Genomic DNA, 19,135 nt, shown 5'->3' on the forward strand with positions numbered 1-19,135 from the left:
AAAATCGTTAGGTAACAGAGAATCACGAAAATTTGCAACAAGTAATAACGAAAGGGTGTTTTGAATTTAATACTCTTACACTTAAAAATTATTTCCTATAGTTCTTCATGCTGATGCTGTTCGTGAGCAGGGTCATTACAAATGGCTGGTGTTTTGAACTCCATTACATATTCGCATCTATTCGGCTCCGAAACTGAAACTATCTCGTTTTTCGCTCCACAGCTGACCGTGATCTAAAATTCAAAATCGTAGATTGGAAATAAATTAAATAAAAATAGACCTCGTCATCGATTGAAAGAACATTTCCTCACCAACTAGTTCACTTCAGATCCGCTAAAAACGATTTTTACCCTTTATTACTTTCATTTTTAACTTTTGATTTTTAATTTTTCATTACTTTTAAATTTTTAACCATGTAAATACTTTCATTTAGAACAGGGCCCTTATTGATAACAGCGCCTTTGGCACTGAAAAGGTTTTATAAATATACTAAAATGCGTGCGGTACAATATGATGAATAAATAACGATCAATGTAAGTAAATTGTACCAGGAAAACTTTTTAAAATATAATTTTAAAATTAATATATAATATAATATTAATATAATATAATTTATAATTTTTGTAAAGGTTTTACCCTATATAAATATTTCTATTATGTCAAAAAATCTTAACTCATAATTTAGAACTTCATCTTTAAATAAAGCGCGCACAACAATTGCAGTTAAATAATAGCAGTTACGACTTTGGCATCGAGCGTTCTATGACTGACTGGTTAACAGTACTTTCATATTCCATTGTACATCTATTAAAATCCTCTGCAGAGTATTACTTTAAGTTCAAAATCTAAAGGCCCCTGACTTTAAGAGGTCCCCAACAAAATTGTATCTTAAAACGATTAAATGGCCCAAACTTGCACGACATCTCAGTCTTATACCTAGGGGCCCCGAACTAGAAATCTTTGAGTGCCCCAGCTACCTCCGTTACGCCACCATAACATTTACATTAAATTCAAAGTTTGAATACCTGAAGGCTGGTGTCAATTACTCAGCATTATATCAAATACCTTCACTTGACAATAGCAGAATGTAAATATTTGAAAACTAAGACTCACAATGCCCTTAAAAGGCACAGGAAAAAAACTTACATCGGCGGAGCGGTTTGGTCCATTCCAACACGACAAGCCATCTTTATATTTCATTTTGGTGTAGAGATCTGGAGAGCCGTGCCACTCACCCCAAGATCTGTGTTCGAAATGAGGTAACAAAATGAGGTGACTTTTGAATTCAAATCGAATCATAATACAATATGACGGAATTATTGGAATCAATTATAGCCACAAAACAAAGGTAAAGACACGGTGTAGTGGGATAATTGCAAGTTGTGAGTCAGTGTTAATCATAAAAAAGTTACATATGTGGACATAAAGCTGAATAAAGATACCTGCATTAAAAGAGTAAGAGGTAGTTAAATTACAAATAATTCAAGGAAGCAGGCGACACAACAAACTGATATGGCACGACGTTGTGAAAATAAAATAGCACTGGAATTTCGGATGGCAGCTCGAAGAAATATGACTGGCCCTTCTGGCTGGGAACTGACAAGATTTTAGTGTATGATAAAAAGAATTTTAAGTAAGAGAAGGCGTTATGAGAACTAGAACGCGCTAATAAGGCTGCAACGGAGCTTTAACTTACCCTAAGCTAGTATCAGATCCACCTGACTTCGAGGACTGCGTTGCGCTGTTGAATGGGCACAGCTTGTATGTATATCTGAAAATTAAAAGGATATGAGCAATATAATGAAGCTGGTCTTTTTATCTGAATAGCAAAAATCGTCAGCGAGTCATTGTTACAAATGAAATTTTAGACAAATCCCTAAACGAAGGTACAAAGCACTAGCGTCATCGAATTCGTTGGTGTGCGGAGGGGTGAGAGGAGGGGTTGAAGGTGTGCAACTAACCCTTCTCTTGGATTGTTGATATTTGTTGAATTTTATCGTAAATTTTGGGCGAAAAGTTTCTATAACAATAGACCAATGTCAAATACGTAAGCTACAATTTGTCAGAAAATTTGCATCTTTGATTCAGAGTAGAATTTGATTGCCACGACAGCCCTGTACATTTGAACGACTTGACAATGGTCTCGAAAGTCCGCCCTGGCACTCCTCCGCAATGAAAAGTAAAGTCTAGCGAGACATTGTACAGTGTAACTTTTCGATTGTCTATTTGCTTCTATACGCTCATAGAATGCATATAATTTTTAGCTTTTGGTACGAAATTTGGAATCAAATTTCAAAGTATTTTGTATCCCATCTCGTACCCCAGCATCAAATTTATAGCAAGTCAAACGGAAACAGAGTCTTTCAAAAATATTTTACGCTCAATAACAGTTTTAATTTTCTTCGGAATCTTAATTAGAATGGGCAATAAAAATGGATGCTGCCTTTACAATGTGGATAAAAACATTAATATTCATTAACTTTTAGCTTTCTTATCGTTTTGCCATAGGCACGGCTGATAATGACTGCTATCAATGATTGGAAGAGATTGGTGTGTACCTCTAACTAACTGCCTTGCATTATCTCATTCCGTTAGCTTTAATTTCGTGGTTTAGGATCTTGATAACTCACAAAGGCGATTCAAATGGACCCCACTAAGGCTTGCAAAGCATGTCAGCAAAGGAAAAGTTCGTATAATTAATGACCTTGTTCCCTGCTTGTGTTCTATACATATCAATTTTCAAATATTTAAAAGTATAAACAAAGAAAATACGATTTATATCAGACTTACTCTCTGTCGTCGTATTCAAAACATTCTCCGTAAAGCGCCAAGAACTCGTTGTTTGGACCAAAATCAATGGAAAGGAGCTTGTCGTTGTTTCTAAAAAAAGGACATAAAACATTTACATCAAACGGCCAACAAGGAAAATAAAATTTCAAATAATCAACTGTCGAGGCTACGTCTAGTACCTCTTTGGAACAACGTGACATCTTGTCCTAAAAGCTTTGGCGATCTCGATACCAAAAAATTTCCAATTTTCGGGAAGTGTGACTTTTGGGCTGTTTACTGTTTCACGAAGCCTCTAGCTTTTAAAACGCCCCTCTACTAGATGTTTTTCAGGATTCAAAACGATCTTTCCAAAAACACTCCAAAATAACAAAAGCTCACGAGAGAGGCTACCCTTGACCGTGACGAGGATGTCTCACTGTTCAGATTTCAACTTGCAAAACAGGGGGAATTATTAGGTATGACTTTGAGGACTGTTAAATTTTATGAGTGTACATGTGCATCACTTCGGATATTCAATGAATTTCAATGACATTATATCCTGGGCACCAGAGTCATATCAATTCGAGGGCAGGAATAAACGAGAAGCGGAGGAGCGGAGGAGCGGAGGAGCGCAGTAGCGGAGGAGCAAAGTAGTGTCCTCTTCTATTTCCGCCCTCGAATTTATTCTATTATTGATACTGTATTATAATCAATAATGATTGATATTGATCACTATCAATTATAATCAACCAGGGTGATATTGTTGTAAAATATTTCGATTCAAATGACATTCATTATTCTGATTTGTTTATTTTTAAGCTCTTTTATGGAATAGCTATTAATATCTCTGGAACTATAGGTTTAATTCTAAAATCACGTACCACATTCAAACCGGATCATTACTACTCAGCAAAGGTTGCATTGATCAGCTAAGAAACGTATAACACCAAATAAACTTTTCTACTCTCTTCAGCCTTCAAGACTCTGATTTTCACTACATAACATTCACAAGTCTCCTTATCTTTCAACATTGACACATAGCAATATAACGTACACACAACGAAAAGAAAACAGGGTGCCTATTATTATGTGAACATGTGGGTTTTACAAAGCAGCGACTAGAAGTATAAAAAACACCATAAAATATTGGAATATCGCTCAAGTGCAAAACAGAAGCAAGACAACAACTGACTGGCGTAAACTTACGATATTTTTGACTCCAGGCTGCTAATCTCAGATTCGATTTCAGAAAATTCCTTCCTGGCTTGATCAGCAACTAGAAAACGAAATAATTAGCATTGAAGTACTACTGCAAACTGGTCCTTCTAGGGTGGCAGATCTTTAAACACCCAAATAACGCAACATTTTAAACAAAGAATTTAACTTAGCTTACAAATCTGAAAATAACAGATTTAGTCAACGAAAAAAATTTTGTCTCGAATCTGATGTCTCGAATCACAGAAATTAAGTTGAGTGAAAACTTTTCGGCTTCTCAGATGCTTCTTGCATAAAGTTTACATAAGTAGGCAATGTCACAAGGTTTAGATATAGTACCATAAATAAATGCATCTTATAAAACCTATTAGAAAAATGCATCTTCTTATACAGTAAATGCCAGAAGGGTTTATGCCAGAGGGGAGATTTTAAACTGGCAGGAAACAAACAAGATCTGGCAAAAAAACTAAATGAATGATTTACTGGATAAAAAAGCTACGTTTGGGTGCCCTGATGTTACATCAAAGAAATATTGTCATCAATTGGCTATTTTTTTTAAAATCTCATAGCATAACTAGGGTTTATACGAACAAGGGGCTAATACAAAACTCGATACTGAAGAGCAGAAGGTTATTCAAGAGTTGGGGCTTATTTAAGAAGGGGGCTTATTCAAAACCTGAGGTTAATTAGAGAGATCTATTAGAGAAGGGTCTTAATCGAGTCTTACAGGACACAAAATTATTCGCAATAAAAAATTAAGAATATCAACAAAAATAATAAGATAACAAAAAGGGTCAGGTCCGTATCAAAATGATTTTCAAAAAAAAGCCAAACAGTCTGGCAATGAATAAAGGAGATGTCTAACTTTGCTGACGGAAACCGAACAACGTCTTGGAAGCCATAACTTAATATAAACATCCATTTAAATTGTCAAATATATAATTGAAATAAACATATAAAATGTAGATTGAATTGAAGGACATACTTGATATAAGTCTTTTAGTTTCTTCACTGTACTCAGGTTTGTCTGTATTGGTAAAAGATATACAAAAAATTAACTCACACACTAGAAATTAAGCATTGATATAAGATAAATAAACATCGACCAACTGTCCGCTAATTAAGTGTATAGTTCACTTTACTGGAAAGAGTGTTGGATAGATTCCCTGAGTGTTTCGCTTAACAGATAGTGTTGGATAGATTAGTTTAAGTATTACCTTTTGGGGATTCTCCTTTAGCCTCTGCTTCAGACGGAGGTGGAAGCGGCGATGGCTGCGTAGTTTCTCCAAGCTCATCATCATCGTTGTCATCATGATCATCATCTTCGCCGTGATCTTCTTCTGGGAAATCAGTAACCTTGCGCTCGTCTGCCTCACTCTCTTCCTTTACTTCCGCTTGTTCGTCTTTCGGTTGTTCGTTCTTAATGTCTTCCACAGGCTGCATGGAAGGGAAGATTCGCTTAGAGCAAAGAATAATTAGGATCCTCAAAAATCAACAACGAGGCTTAAAGGAATCTGAAACTGGGGATGAGGCAGAAGCATATCAAGCAGAAAATCATTGCAAATATAACGAATACATATAAAAAGTTACTCCGCAACAGTCCTTTGGAGGCCACAACAAGCTTATCGCATCGTAGTGGCTAACTATGATTGTGGTTTTCAACTGTGATAGACAGACACACGAATGACCGAAGAATGCCCTTTTAAACTGAGAGACCGCATTGCAGATACGAAAATAATACTGACAATTATATCTGCAGAAAATTCGTCAAAATTGGGGATAACTAGGTAATAAAGTGAAAGACAACGATTGGAAAAACAGGAAAATTAATTAAACATGATTAAACGTATAAAATAATCAGCTAGCTAATGTTAATAAAAAAGCGTTTGTCAAGAGGAAATTAATTCTTTAAATTTGATTTGATCGTCCTGTTTATTAACCTGTCCTTCGAAAATTAGCCGCTCTGATGAGAGCAAAACAATGACATTGAAAAGCCGCAATTAATAACGGCAAATTTAACCCAACCTGCAAATGACAGCCGACTTCAAATTCTTCTTGCTGCCATAATATTAATTTCAATCGAGTTTACTATTCAAATTTAAACTTCAAAAAGCTTTTGTAGTACCGATCAGCAAACAAAGTACTCAAAAATTTAGTAACTAAGGGTTAAATATTTAATAGCTAAATTAACCCGAGAGTTCTATAGCGCTCTAAAACATTCTGTAGCCTTTTCCAAAAAATATTTAAATGGTGGCGTTTGCCAGTTTTTGGCAGCTTTCAGTATTCAAATTAACCATCTTTTGACAAATAGCAATATGATGCAACAAGATGGAGCTCCACCTCCGCAAATTTTTAACTTCCACTTAATTTGCTTTTTTCCTGGCCTGATACATCTAGCAGCAAGGTAGATCGTATTCTAACTTCACTGAACACTCAATTTTGAAGAAGAAACCCACTATAAAATACGCTATAAGCACATAAAACCAAATATAAAGGACGGAAAAATAATAAAAAGTTTCTATTCAAAGAGTTTGAATTTAAAAAGTATGCCTCAGTGGGCTAAAAAACTTTTCCTCTAATGAGGGGCCATACATACATGCATTTGGAAGCTACCTAAAATTTTGTGCATTCAAAGTTTAGGCAGAAATTTGAAACGAAGTTGCCTAATCTCTTTGGAAAACATTTAGACTAAGGCGCATGGAAGATAAATATTTTTGATGAAAGCTAACAGAAATCTAATCGAAACTCTAAAACAAAATTCTTGCTACATAAATGGCCGATATCTATTTTCTGAAAATCCCAAGGGTTAATACCAATTTTAGCAGTCAAATGAAAATCTACAAAAAATTAGCAGCGTGCTTCAAAACTTGTGGCTGGACATCAGCTTAAAAATATTCTGGTTCTGTAATAAGCTGGACAAGATAGTTAATAAAGGTCATTCTGTATTGAAATCTCAACACTTTCTGTGTGGTGAACAAACTCTGAACAACGTATATGGGAATGTCCGACATTTAAATGAAACCAACAGAAATGTAAATAATAACAAAAAATTATTGTCTTACAAAAGAAATCAATGAAATAAGGATGTGATATACTATTATTATTCGGCTTTTGTCGCCACCCATGATAAACGCCTGAAGACTTACTCAAGCCACCTCGTGGCCTGTTCACAAAACCTTCCATGACACGTGGATACTGACACGAGGCCCAAACACAAAAATGCATTGTAAATCGCTGTAAACAGAGACGAAATACCTACTATCAATGAGGTGATTCACCTCATTGGCTACTACAGATCTCTTTGACAAAATAAGCGGTTTTTAGATTAACTTTAACAAAATATTTTCAATACATAAAATACAAATGATTTTAATATAACTTCAAATAAATAATTATTGTTTGCCTGTGGTTTTTGCCCATTTAATCAACTTATGCCAATACAGACTGTTGTTTTCACTTCAAATTAGTTTCCACTGTTGCTTAATATTTAAATGTTGAATATTGGAATGCTTTAATCCTTGCTTTCACGCTTCAGTTTAACTGTTTTGGATAACTTAAATTGTTAAAATTGTCAATTCATCCTCAATAAGCTCTCTCTACAATACTAGATATCATCTCTAGATGGAAAAAAACGTTCGAGAGATTAAGGTGACCAAATAAGTAATGTGCAAAACTTAAAGCATAAAAAACTGACCTTTTCAATAAACAAATCGTTAATAGTAGGCCATAGCTCATACAGTTTGAGTTTATCGATTTGTTCCTCGCCCGAGAACTTCTCCTAAAATAAAGAAATACTGCAATCAGTTTGATAAGATTTACACTTTTTATAACAGACAAAAAGAAGAAGTTTCAAATTGTTATATATTTCATTTTATAATATTATATATTGGCATTTAAACAAGTTTTTACATTGGTCAAAACGATCCGACTTACATACCGATTTTAATAATCTGAGAGCCTCTAGGAAATTGAAAACTAAATTTTCCACCAAAGGGAACAATGCAGCGATTATTCACCCTCTTCTGTATTAGTAAAAATGACAAAATATTATTTTTGACCGCGAAAACTTTAATCCCCATAAACAGGGAACGATTCTACGAGCCAGCCTTATAAAGATTGACTTGTGCATACTTACTTTAATCTTTTCTTCAGTAGCCTCATCAGAAGTCAAGGTACTTGAGACGAATTCAGAGACAGAAACCCTTGAAAGAAAGCATTTCATGATTAAAAAAGATTCTGTCAAATAACTTAATGCAATATAAATAGGACAATTTGTATGTAGATGGGTAGGGAATGCCCTAATGCCAGTACGGGATGCCCAACATTTTGGTACAACATACAGGCTTTCAATATCAAGAGCAGTATGTAATCGAATTTCGTAGTATCAGACATCCTATTCAAAGCACTTATACGTTCTATATATCTGCCTTTCTCTCTTTTAATTTTCTGTCGATGAATAGTACAAAGGATGGCCTGAAGACCCTGCTCTGACTTGAATGCAGCCTATTTTTTCAGTAAAAGAGAGGTTCATTTTCAGCTTTTTACCGTTCCAACTGTCACAAATATTACAAAGTTAACCGTTAAATTATTTTACTATCGGAACCCAAATGTTTCACATTAGGAGGGCTTCGCAATTCAGTACATTACCCTTAACCTTTTTTTATAAGAATAACCAAACTCCTTTGCCCAAAGATAGGTCAGCAAGATGATCAAAATCTGAAATCGCAAGAGTTCCCTTTCGACTACCGTAAAATGGAACAAAAAGTAGGACACACTTCTACACGAAAGAGATAAGGAATAGCCACCAGGAGCACAAGAAATATTTCTCCGAAACCCTCTGTCCAATCAGGTTGCCAAGAAAACATCTAAGAAATTACCACCCCCTCTGCTCCATAATTGTGAGTCCAGAGACGAGGGCTGCAAAAAGCATCCACACCATGGTGCTTGGTTCGCAGAAATATTTCAGAGTTGGCAGAAAGATTTTCACCAAAATAAAAAAGGTAATGGAAGAATAAAGACACACGTACAAATGCTAGCAAAATCATCCAATCTTATAACATATTTTATATTTAAAGCAGTAAAAATTACTAGCTTGTTCGGGACATTTATGTGGCAATTCAGCGTCCGGGAAATTTATATGGATTTAAATTAGAAAATTATGTACTTTCATATATTAAAAAACGTAAGAAAAAAAAGCAGGCAAAGATTAACTGTATCGAAACCGGTCCACATTTATAGGAAAACCAGTTCAAAAGCATTAACCGAAATTTTTAAACAAAATATGACCAAAAGCAAACCCCGGGATAAAAAACGCTGCCAATACAGGTTTAACCGTATGACCTTATTCCATTAGCTTGTTTGTCAAAGAATTATTTTCGCTAGAACTTGATCTTTATGAGGCATCACAATCGTGTAGTGATTCGTATGTTATGGAACGGCTGGATTGAGATGGCCTTTTCTCATATGATCCCAATAGATATGAGGGATCTAAAATGGAGCCAAATTAACCCAAAGCAGATAACAAAAGCCTGCAAAATACATATCTGATATGCCTTTTGACAATAGTTCGTTTTCAAGCAGATCCTTGTTTTTCGATGTACACGCTGTACAATAGCTAATTGTCTAGTCAAAAGCGAATTCCTTGGAAATGAGTCTTTTGCATATAAAAAAGCCAACAAGAATCGACTACAAGATTGAGATCGTTTTGTCAAAAGGCATTAAGACATGTGTTATGAGATTAAGCCATGCATCTGACCAGAAATAACTGGCAGATAATTGCCTTTAGTAGCACGTCTATCACTGCCTAATTGTTAGTAATTTCACGCAAATGTGTGCAGGCATTCTTGAGAACATTGTAAATTCACAAAACAAAAAGAGAAGGTCAAATCAATACGCTAGATGATCTTTGCAGCCCTACAGCATATTTCAGGCAAGGTGAGTTTAAACTCCTTTTTAATGTCTTCTGCACCCTCATTTACTATAACAGGAACTTTTCTGTATGTAAATATGACAAATTAACGAAAAGAGCAGACGTCGTTTTTGTTGGACCAAAGCTGGTTGCAAATTGGAAGACGTGAACTTTGCTAAGAAGGGGCTGAAAGCGCCTGGACATGTGCTCGATGCTTAAAATTGTCACATAGCTTGATGCTTAAGATTGGCAAAGATCGAAACGTGTACATCAGGCAACAGGGAAGCGTGACTTTCATTAACAGTTTAGATTTCTAAGAAATTGTACAACAAGGCCAGCACTAGAATAACAACTGCCAACAGGAAGTGGGTAATAGGGTGCACAGCTACCTGGCAATGTGTACAACAAGCCATAAATGATACAAGCACTGTGGAATTAGGTTTGAATGGAACAAGGCTTCTGCAACATATTCATGGCATTAACAGAATAATTTAAAACATGCCACTTCTAAACTTTTTCATTATTATGTGAAGCAACTCGTATACCCACTTACCCTCAGAACTACCATGATTCTCCAATTACGCCACAATGATATAATATGCTTCAACCAAGGACTGAGATAGTGGGGGCAAAGGGGCCTGAGACCCCCACAAATATTAAAGGAAACACTAATCTTCAAAAGGTAAAGTTGAGAACCTCTATGTTTTACATAATGGCGAAAATCAAAGCCCCCCTCCCCACATTTCGAAATCTATCTCGGCCCTTGGCTTCTACATATAGATCAACCTTAAGCTAAATACAAAGACAAATTTTCATATAAAACTAATTGATATTTTTCTTATCACGCACTAAAATTCATGGCGATCTGCGATTAAAAACTGCAGCTTTCTAAAAAATTGGAAAACCAATGCAATGGAAAGACGAAATGTCTAGAACATTTTCAGATTCAAATCGGGGAGACATTCTGTTTACTTCTTGGTTGGAGACACCTCCCATGGAGATGAATTATTTCCATCCATAAGCTGCCGATTAAGACCACACATAACAAAAGTTTAATCGTAATATAATAAAAAATTCCTGTCTGCTTCAGGTGCATTTGACCAATATTGATTTGACCTAACTACAAAAAAATTTGAATTTTCTTATTATCAGTTTCTGTGTCACTGATAATCACTTTTGGCGCAAGAAATCACATCTGAGAGTAGCTCTCAAAGAGGATCACTTTTAAAGAGATGAAAATCAGACGTTTACGATAAACTGATTAGATTTTCCAGCTTTTCATATCGCGGCCAGGGCAAAGGGGAACGCCGAGAAGCGCCAAGTACATATACAAAGAAGCTGCCTCATATTATCGAAAACAAAAAGATTTTGCGGCGAGATGTACTGTCCACGCGCGGAAATAATGTGCGGGCATTCTATTCACAAGACACCGCTGGGATATTTTTTAAGATACAGTAATATTGCAAATTGAAGGTATTTCAAAAACCTAAAGTTTTTTGTCTGACGAATAGCTTCGCAAGATACCAAAACACTAAGTATGTTTTAACACGTTTTCTTTTTCAAAGCCATCTCCAAGGTTTTGATACACGCATTACCACAACCAGAATGGATTTCCAGGGCTGCGCAGTAACAAACACGTAATAAGAGCTGGCTTAGGTTAAATCTGATTTGGAGTTGAATACCTAAACACGATACCATAGTAATGATAAAAGAAGAACTGAAGTTCATTTCTATTGGGAAAGACTCTATTTAAACATTAGGATGCTATCCTCCTGAGCTGCCCCCTTAGGCTACTCTTATCCATGCTACTACCAGCTCTGAACTTGCGACGTTTAGAAAGAATGCTCTCTTCGAATTTTCCCTCTTTTTTCCATTGCAAAGGCAAAACTTTCATACAACGATAAACTCTGCCTATGATTGAAAACATGCTTCAATTTTTGGAAACAAAAAGGATAGAAAGAGGTAGGCCATCGTCACCTTTTGTTTAAGGATAGACTATGTACCTCATTTCACAAGAGCTGATTCAAGGAGGTGGGGTAGGGCATCAGCCCTGCAAGGGGGATTGACGCTCTGCAAGACTCTCCATATTACCCGGACAAAAGACTGTTATGGCGAACTGAAAAACAATTTTATAAGTAAAAAAGACCAGAAGAAGATACTTACATTCCATTCCCATCAATATCCAATTTAGAGAATGCATCTTCTGATTTCTTGAGGTTCTCTTCTGCAGTTCTCAATTTCTCTAGCTCTAAAAAGTTAAAACTTTCTATTAACAAGCAAGCAAAAAAGACATCTATGATACCACTAGTTATCAAAACAGAGTAGAATCTAAATTAAGATTTTTACTTTTGACCCCATAACCTGAAATACATTTAAAGTCTCTTGCACAACCAGCATGCTTTGCGACTATATTTTCAAAAATGGTCTAACATCTTACTGCATGGAAATAAAAAAACACAATCAATTTCTCAAGATAGCTGCCGCTAAGCATGCCGGTTCCGCAAGAGCCATTAAATATGGAAAGGAGCTAAGTTTGTTTAAAAATTTCGAGGTATGGTCAATGAAAGATGAGAAGTTTTCTAACAGATTACAGATAATTTGGCCTAACTCAAAAAAACGGTCTCTATGCAAAGGGGAACTGAAAATAACTCTTAACCTTCGAATTCTTTGTCTTGTTGTTCTTTAGCTTCCTTCTCAAAAGACTCAGCTCTCTCTTTGGCAGCTAAAACGAAAAATTGGGTTTTTGAAAAGGAGCATTTCAAGGTCTTTTAAAAAGAGAAACTAAATTAACACTAAATTCTTTGCTAGTTAACCTTTTAAATATACTTCTCAACCTTTTGCTGTGACAAATAGCGATTGGTAAACTTCAGTCCGAGAGGAAAAAGATCCTTTGCAATTATCACAAAAAATTTGCAACAAGTGAGTTTCCTTGCCTAAAGCAAAGTTGTTAGGCCTCAAGTACATTCATGCATATGCTTGCAAAAAGGATTGGATTCTTATGAATAGGATTAGATTATTTCTCCTGCGTAGGATTATTTTCCTCCTGCTTTTATCTTATTGTGTATCTTCATTATTTTTAAATCTTAAATGATGTCATATAATTTTTAACACCAAACTTGCCTTTCATTTCTTCCAGCTTTCCTTTGTTTTCAGATAACTTTGTTTTAAGATCATTCTGTTCATTCTAAAATAAAAAGAGTAAATTTTGCACTACCTAGAAACCCCCCAAAAATAAGCAAAAGCGTTTAAAATTACCCACAACTGCAAAGAGAAAACTATAAGGACAGTAAAGTTTTTGCATTTAATAGAAGTTAAAATTGTAAATTTCTATGCAGTTTTGAAATATATTCCTGGTACCATGGAAAAATAAAAGGAACTCTAAAAAATTCACAAAAGAACAAAAGCAAGACAAGCAGCAACAACAGGATTGTTTCTAGAATGTTTGTATTTTTGTTTTTTTGGCAACCCCTCTGAGCCACTCCACACCCCTACCTTGTTGAAAAATGATTGTTTTGTGTTAACATGAAATATGCTTACACAAAATGCTTTGAAAGTGGAAAGTTTTTTACCTCAATGGATTCTTTCTTGGCTTTTCCTTTCTGTGCATATTCCATTCTGACTTCATATCCCTAAAAAGCATATAATACCTCCCTCAAGCAGGTAGATAGTATCATGGTTTTCATACAAATTAGAACATTCGCTAATTCTGTAAAACAGGCATTTTCTATGTCTTTTGACATTAATTAAACCTATTAAAAAAATCAGTTGCATTATTTCAGACTTGTAAGCCAGCATACATATTATAAAACTTCTGATAGTAAAGTTTCTATTGGTACCAGAACTTGGCTACATGGCCTTCTACACCCTCAATCAAATGACTGACATTTCTCCAAATGACAGTCAAAGAGTTAGAAGCATAAAAATAAAAATTAGTTGTACTTCCCTTACAGTTATATGGACCTGTTTTGAAACATATTATAATGCTTTGAAACAATTAGCAAGAAACGAAAGTTATATTAACTAAAATGAGGAGCTTATGCCACCAATCAGGACTTTAAAAACTTGTAGTCATATTCTGATATTCTTATAATATGAAAATCTAAACAACAAACAATTGGAAGATAAAGAACTAAAAATGTGAAAATTTCAGATAACCTGCTGTGAAACAAGTTTCTCTTTTTCACGTCTCTCTTTTTCAGCTTTTCCTGCTTCTCTACAAGAACAAACAGTATTCCACTTGACTTGATAATAAAGATACACAATGCATACTGTTGAGACTAAAAAAATAGTTCCAACTGTGCTCTTGGCTCAGAAAACAGGACATGCTAAAAAATTTAACAATTTGACTGAAACAACACATCATACATATGTACATTGCAGCTGAATGGTCACAGACATGAAGCCTGCATTTGAAATTACAATAATTAATACATGGAACCAATTTGCAAAATATTAGGCTGAAGCTGGCCGTAGTGTGGGCAATTCTATCAAAATTGTGGCCAAAATTGAGAAATTCTAAAAATAGATTTTTGATGACATCACTCTTTGGAAATCTGTTTCTATCAACCTGTCTCTAAAGCAAATAGTGTAGATCAAAGTATTATTGCAAAGATACAATTGGAGATCTAAAAACAATAAGCTGTTGAAGATTATATTATTTGCTGAGATTTTATCCTATCATTTTGGCTGCAAAGAGATGCTTAATCTAATATTAATTGTTGTTAGTTTACTACCCTGGATAGACTGAATTTTTAATAATCTATATTTACAGCTTTTTGCTCATTGAAATAGCACACTTTTATCCTGGCACAACCTTTTTAAAGCCAAACAAAGGATGCTCACTAAGAAAGCAGTTTATAAAAATTATTAAAGGCTATTTTCAAGTACAATGCACAAATACACTACAGACCATTCTGTAATCCAAACAAATGTTCTTCATTACATTAAAAATTTATTTCAAGTGAAATGGCTTTAGTTGTTAGGACAAAATAAAGCATAGAAATTTCAATGCACAATGCAGTAACTTACTGGCAAATATTAGAACAAGTGGCATCACTGTCATACTCATCTGTTCCATCGCAGCAATCTGCAAATCAAATGTTTATGGTAGGTACAAACTTGGAATCTACTGACTCAAGTTATTTCAATAATTTCTATGAAAAGTTATTTTTTTCCCAAGTTTGGAATGTCTTCCTGTTTGAATTCTGTTTAGCGCCTTTCATGAATACTGCAAAAAACAATATTGAAGGACAGATGGCATTAGAAAAATCTATTTTTTAAACTGTTTTATGAAAATTGAACCTTTCCATGCTATCAAATGATGGTGTTGGAGATGACTAATGATGTCCATTATGAAGCAGTGGTAAAGCAATGAGAAAGACCAAACAAGCTTTTCATTAACTTAAATTAAATAAAAAGTTATTGCCTCAACTACAACAGGGGACAGACATTTCTGAGATTTTGCATTCACTTCCTAAGTATAATCAGGCCTTGCCCGGAAAGGCGCTCGATCGAGCGCGCGCGCCTAGAGCGCACCCAAAAAAAGCGTTGGAGAGCGATTTATAGAGCCCCTCAAAACGTAAAAACAATATTAACACGGAGCAAAATAAATTTTTGGAATTTGTTGAATCAACTTGATCAAGCATAAACAATCTTCCCAACAGACCGCAAAATTATGATTTGCGTAAGATTACCCCTTGAGAAAAAATTCAGCAAATTCAACGTTGGGTTTTCGATATCATTTTCAATCTAATAACCCTCTAATAACCATCAAGGACACAGGCCATCAAGCGTATTCTCCGGCAGATTTATTTGACTTTCGAGCAAGCGTTAATCTTCTATTGAAGTATATATTATTTTCTGTTTTTCTTAATAACTTAAAATCGCCTGTGCAAATCAGCGATCACATTTCCCTCCAAATTATCGCATTGCTTTTCATTTGCTTTTGCGAGTAGTAGATGTTCTAGTGTTTCTTATAGAATAGATAACATGAAAAAAGGAAACAAAGTTAAATGTTCGATTTAAAGCCATGCGTTTTGATGAAGCAATATGTGAAGCTGAACATAACAGTAGTGATACTGACACTAATAAAAGCTCATCGAATGATGGCAACTTACATATCTAGAAAAATCTGAACAACTTTGCGACTTTGTTCTATTATATTTCTATATTTATATTAACATAGTGTTTGTTGCATGTTTTATTATTTCATATTATGGTGCTTTCTGGTATCACCGTTGAATTTCATATTTAACATTCTTCCGAAGCTTTTGATATGAAGCTCTCGATCTCCTAAAGCTCTCGAAGGATGCTCTCAAGGAAATTTACTTAGAGGTGCGAAATAGAGCGCCTAGAGTTTCTAAGGGGCTCTTTTTATGGAGCACCTTCATTTTACTTAGAGCAAGGCCTGGTATAATGAAGATACCTCTGCAAGCAAAGCTGTGCCAAAGTTCATAATGGACCAACTTTAAATGGCTGGTAGATGTTAGACTATATATGCATGCTACCCAGAATATGCATAGGTTCTTGTCCCCACAGTTGTTTCTAAGATTGTATATATTGATAGCCATTTTTCAATTAGAAACAATTTTTTTTAAAACAATGAAGAAATTTTGGTGCCATAAGGCCCTCCAATGAAATTTTGTCAGAATCCACAAACTGGTCTCTCAGTTTGAGGCACATTATTGCATGCCGACACCATGACTTGCGTCTAGGTGAGACAAGGTGGGTGTGCATTTTTTATGTACCAGCTTCTAATTTTTTCATCAGAAACTGTCTAGTTGCCCCGGGAATCATCTTTTTATTACCACACTCGCCGTTTAGGGAATCAAATGGCACAATATGCATGTTAAAAAATTGAAAATCTCTGTGCTGGTAAAGAGTGATGAAAAACCATTCTCAATCTGTGTCACCACTGTTACCATTACAGGAAGCAATTTTTAGATTAAAAATGTGTTAATAGTCTAGCTAGCCTTATTCAGCACATTACTGTTACAAATTTATGTTGGGATCAAAATAATAGAAATCTCTTTTGTGGGTGCCTTGAAAGTCAAACACTTTAAAATACATTGGTACCACAAAGCCTAAGAATGGCATGGTAAAGCTATAACATCAATAGCACTGATATTACTGCTTTTCCATGTATATAATTTATGAATTGCATGCTCTGATGAAAAATTTTGCTTTTAATTTGTTCATGAGAATAGTTTTAGTGCTTTTATGAGATAAACTTCATTGCATTCTTGAGAACACTACAGAGACACATGATTTTGTACATTAACAGATGCAGTGTCACAATGTGAAGAGAAATGTCACATGAATATTAAGTAGGATTGCTATAGGATTTTATACTGCTATATCTAATAAGAAATACTACCAAAATTGACTGATATATAAAAAATTTGTGCATATGATTATAAAATTGAGTACTGACTAAACCATTTTCCTTGAAAACAATCAAAATCACTAGCCTACTATACAATTTCATCTTACCAGAAAAGAAACCACTATATGCAAGAGTACATAGTTTATTTCAATTGCAGGCACTAAACTGAGGTATAACACAATAGGTAGAAGATGTGTTCCTTGATTTAATATACCTATTAGAAGTAATGAAGAAGCAGCAAATATTAATCAATACTCACCACAGACTCCATCATTAACTCTTCCTGATTGAAGTTCTAATTGAATATGCCCAAGGTTCTTGCATGTAAACCTACCATTTGGACAGGCAGATGTCCCTATAAAAACAACATGGCATGTTGCTTTAGAAAACTATCCAAGGTTGCAAAAAAATCATGGAAATAGCAACTGATTACTTTCTAATTTACTTCTAGACAGTGAATTTCCAGAAATTAATAGAAAATCAAATTTAAATAATACTATGATATGTAAAACATAACCCTGACTTTCACGTTTATTTAAACTACTTCTCTCTGGCTTAACCGGTGTGGATTCTGCAGTGGTTCTCCTCTAATAATGCCCATACATTTCAAAATGATTTGCACACCATGTATCAAGTTTGGCTTTGCTATAATGCTAGCCATTATCATGTAATGAGACTTACCTGGCTCATCAGATCCATCTGGGCAGTCGCAATAATCATCATTAACATAGCTGAATGGCAGAGTGACAGTTCCATCTAAGCAAGTGAAATCCTTTGATGGGTCATAAAATGATAACTCTACAAAAAAGATGAATGTGTGTGCTATTGAGTAGTAAAGAGCATGCAGGAAACGCTAAATTTTAAAACCGACGCTATTCGCGGCCTTATTTACTATCCAAACAACATGAGATTTTCGGTACGGAAAAATTTCAAAATGAAGATTCCAACTGTATGATCCATTTTTGGCAAATATGAAGATAGGAATGGACAAAGGTCAAGGGAAGGGAACCATGAATATTTAAAGGGAACCATGAATATTTATCAGAGCTTCAAAGCAAAATGTCTTTAACAAATCAAAAAGTTCAGGATAATCACCATTTCCAACAAGAGTGCTAAATTTATAAGTCTCCAATTTAGTGAAATCTATGTTATGCTTTGTTCGTTGGCAGAAAAAATAATACAAGATGCTTACTTTAAACAAATGATACACACTTACTTGATGTTGGCACACCTCTAATTTGAGTTGACAACACACTTTGAAATAATGACAACTTAAAAACAAACAAAAACAGAACTTTGATGCAACAGTAACTACCCATTGTTTCCTCGACAAAGCAGTTTCTCTTACAAAAGTTACTTAGGCCTTGTTTCAGCAAATTCGGCCACTCATGCTGGTAGAACCTCGTTCCAAAGCATTTAGCCTCTTTCAGCATTTTCAAGAAAACGTCATTCTTTGAAAACTTCTCTGATGATTCCATCGAAGTATACAAACTACTTACAGGCTCTTTCAGCAAAGACAAATATTACAATGGCCCCTGCTGTTTCAGAACTGTTGAATTTATGTGTAGCAGGCACAAAAACATATCTTCTTTCGGACAGCAGAGCCCGTTCCACCGGGAATGGGAACGCGGAAAGGAGATTAATTGGGGGGCTTTAGCTGGACTATCTTAGTTATACTGTATAACTAAATATCGATTGAAGAATCTGGCTATACATGTATTTATGCTAACATTGTAAAAACATGGGTATTACAACATGTAAACATGATACTTGCTTTGCACAAATTCAATAATGTCCCAATACACATACACATCCAAAATGCATTGGAATAGACTGCGTTGCACTCTTCAGATTTACAA

The 19,135-nt window shown here is 34.9% G+C and overlaps 1 protein-coding gene across 1 annotated transcript; it reads right to left on the reverse strand.

The window, feature by feature from the left end:
* Positions 1 to 42: 42 nt before the first annotated feature.
* On the reverse strand, positions 43 to 18,769 carry LOC135694998 (glucosidase 2 subunit beta). Its single transcript, XM_065213916.2, has 18 exons — positions 18,493 to 18,769; positions 17,958 to 18,074; positions 17,536 to 17,631; positions 14,921 to 14,978; positions 14,048 to 14,105; positions 13,462 to 13,521; positions 13,013 to 13,076; positions 12,549 to 12,614; positions 12,056 to 12,140; positions 8,120 to 8,186; positions 7,679 to 7,762; positions 5,202 to 5,421; positions 4,970 to 5,011; positions 3,976 to 4,045; positions 2,791 to 2,880; positions 1,697 to 1,771; positions 1,147 to 1,243; positions 43 to 233 (listed from the first exon to the last, which is right to left on the reverse strand). Exons 1-18 carry the CDS (start codon positions 18,752 to 18,754, stop codon positions 96 to 98), a joined length of 1,749 nt encoding a protein of 582 aa, XP_065069988.2. The 5' UTR covers positions 18,755 to 18,769; the 3' UTR covers positions 43 to 95.
* Between the last annotated feature and the right edge of the window lie 366 nt (positions 18,770 to 19,135).

The sequence above is a fragment of the Rhopilema esculentum genome, chromosome 8, assembly GCF_057945365.1.
Source record: "Rhopilema esculentum isolate cy_ngs chromosome 8, ASM5794536v1, whole genome shotgun sequence".
NCBI lineage: Eukaryota > Metazoa > Cnidaria > Scyphozoa > Rhizostomeae > Rhizostomatidae > Rhopilema > Rhopilema esculentum.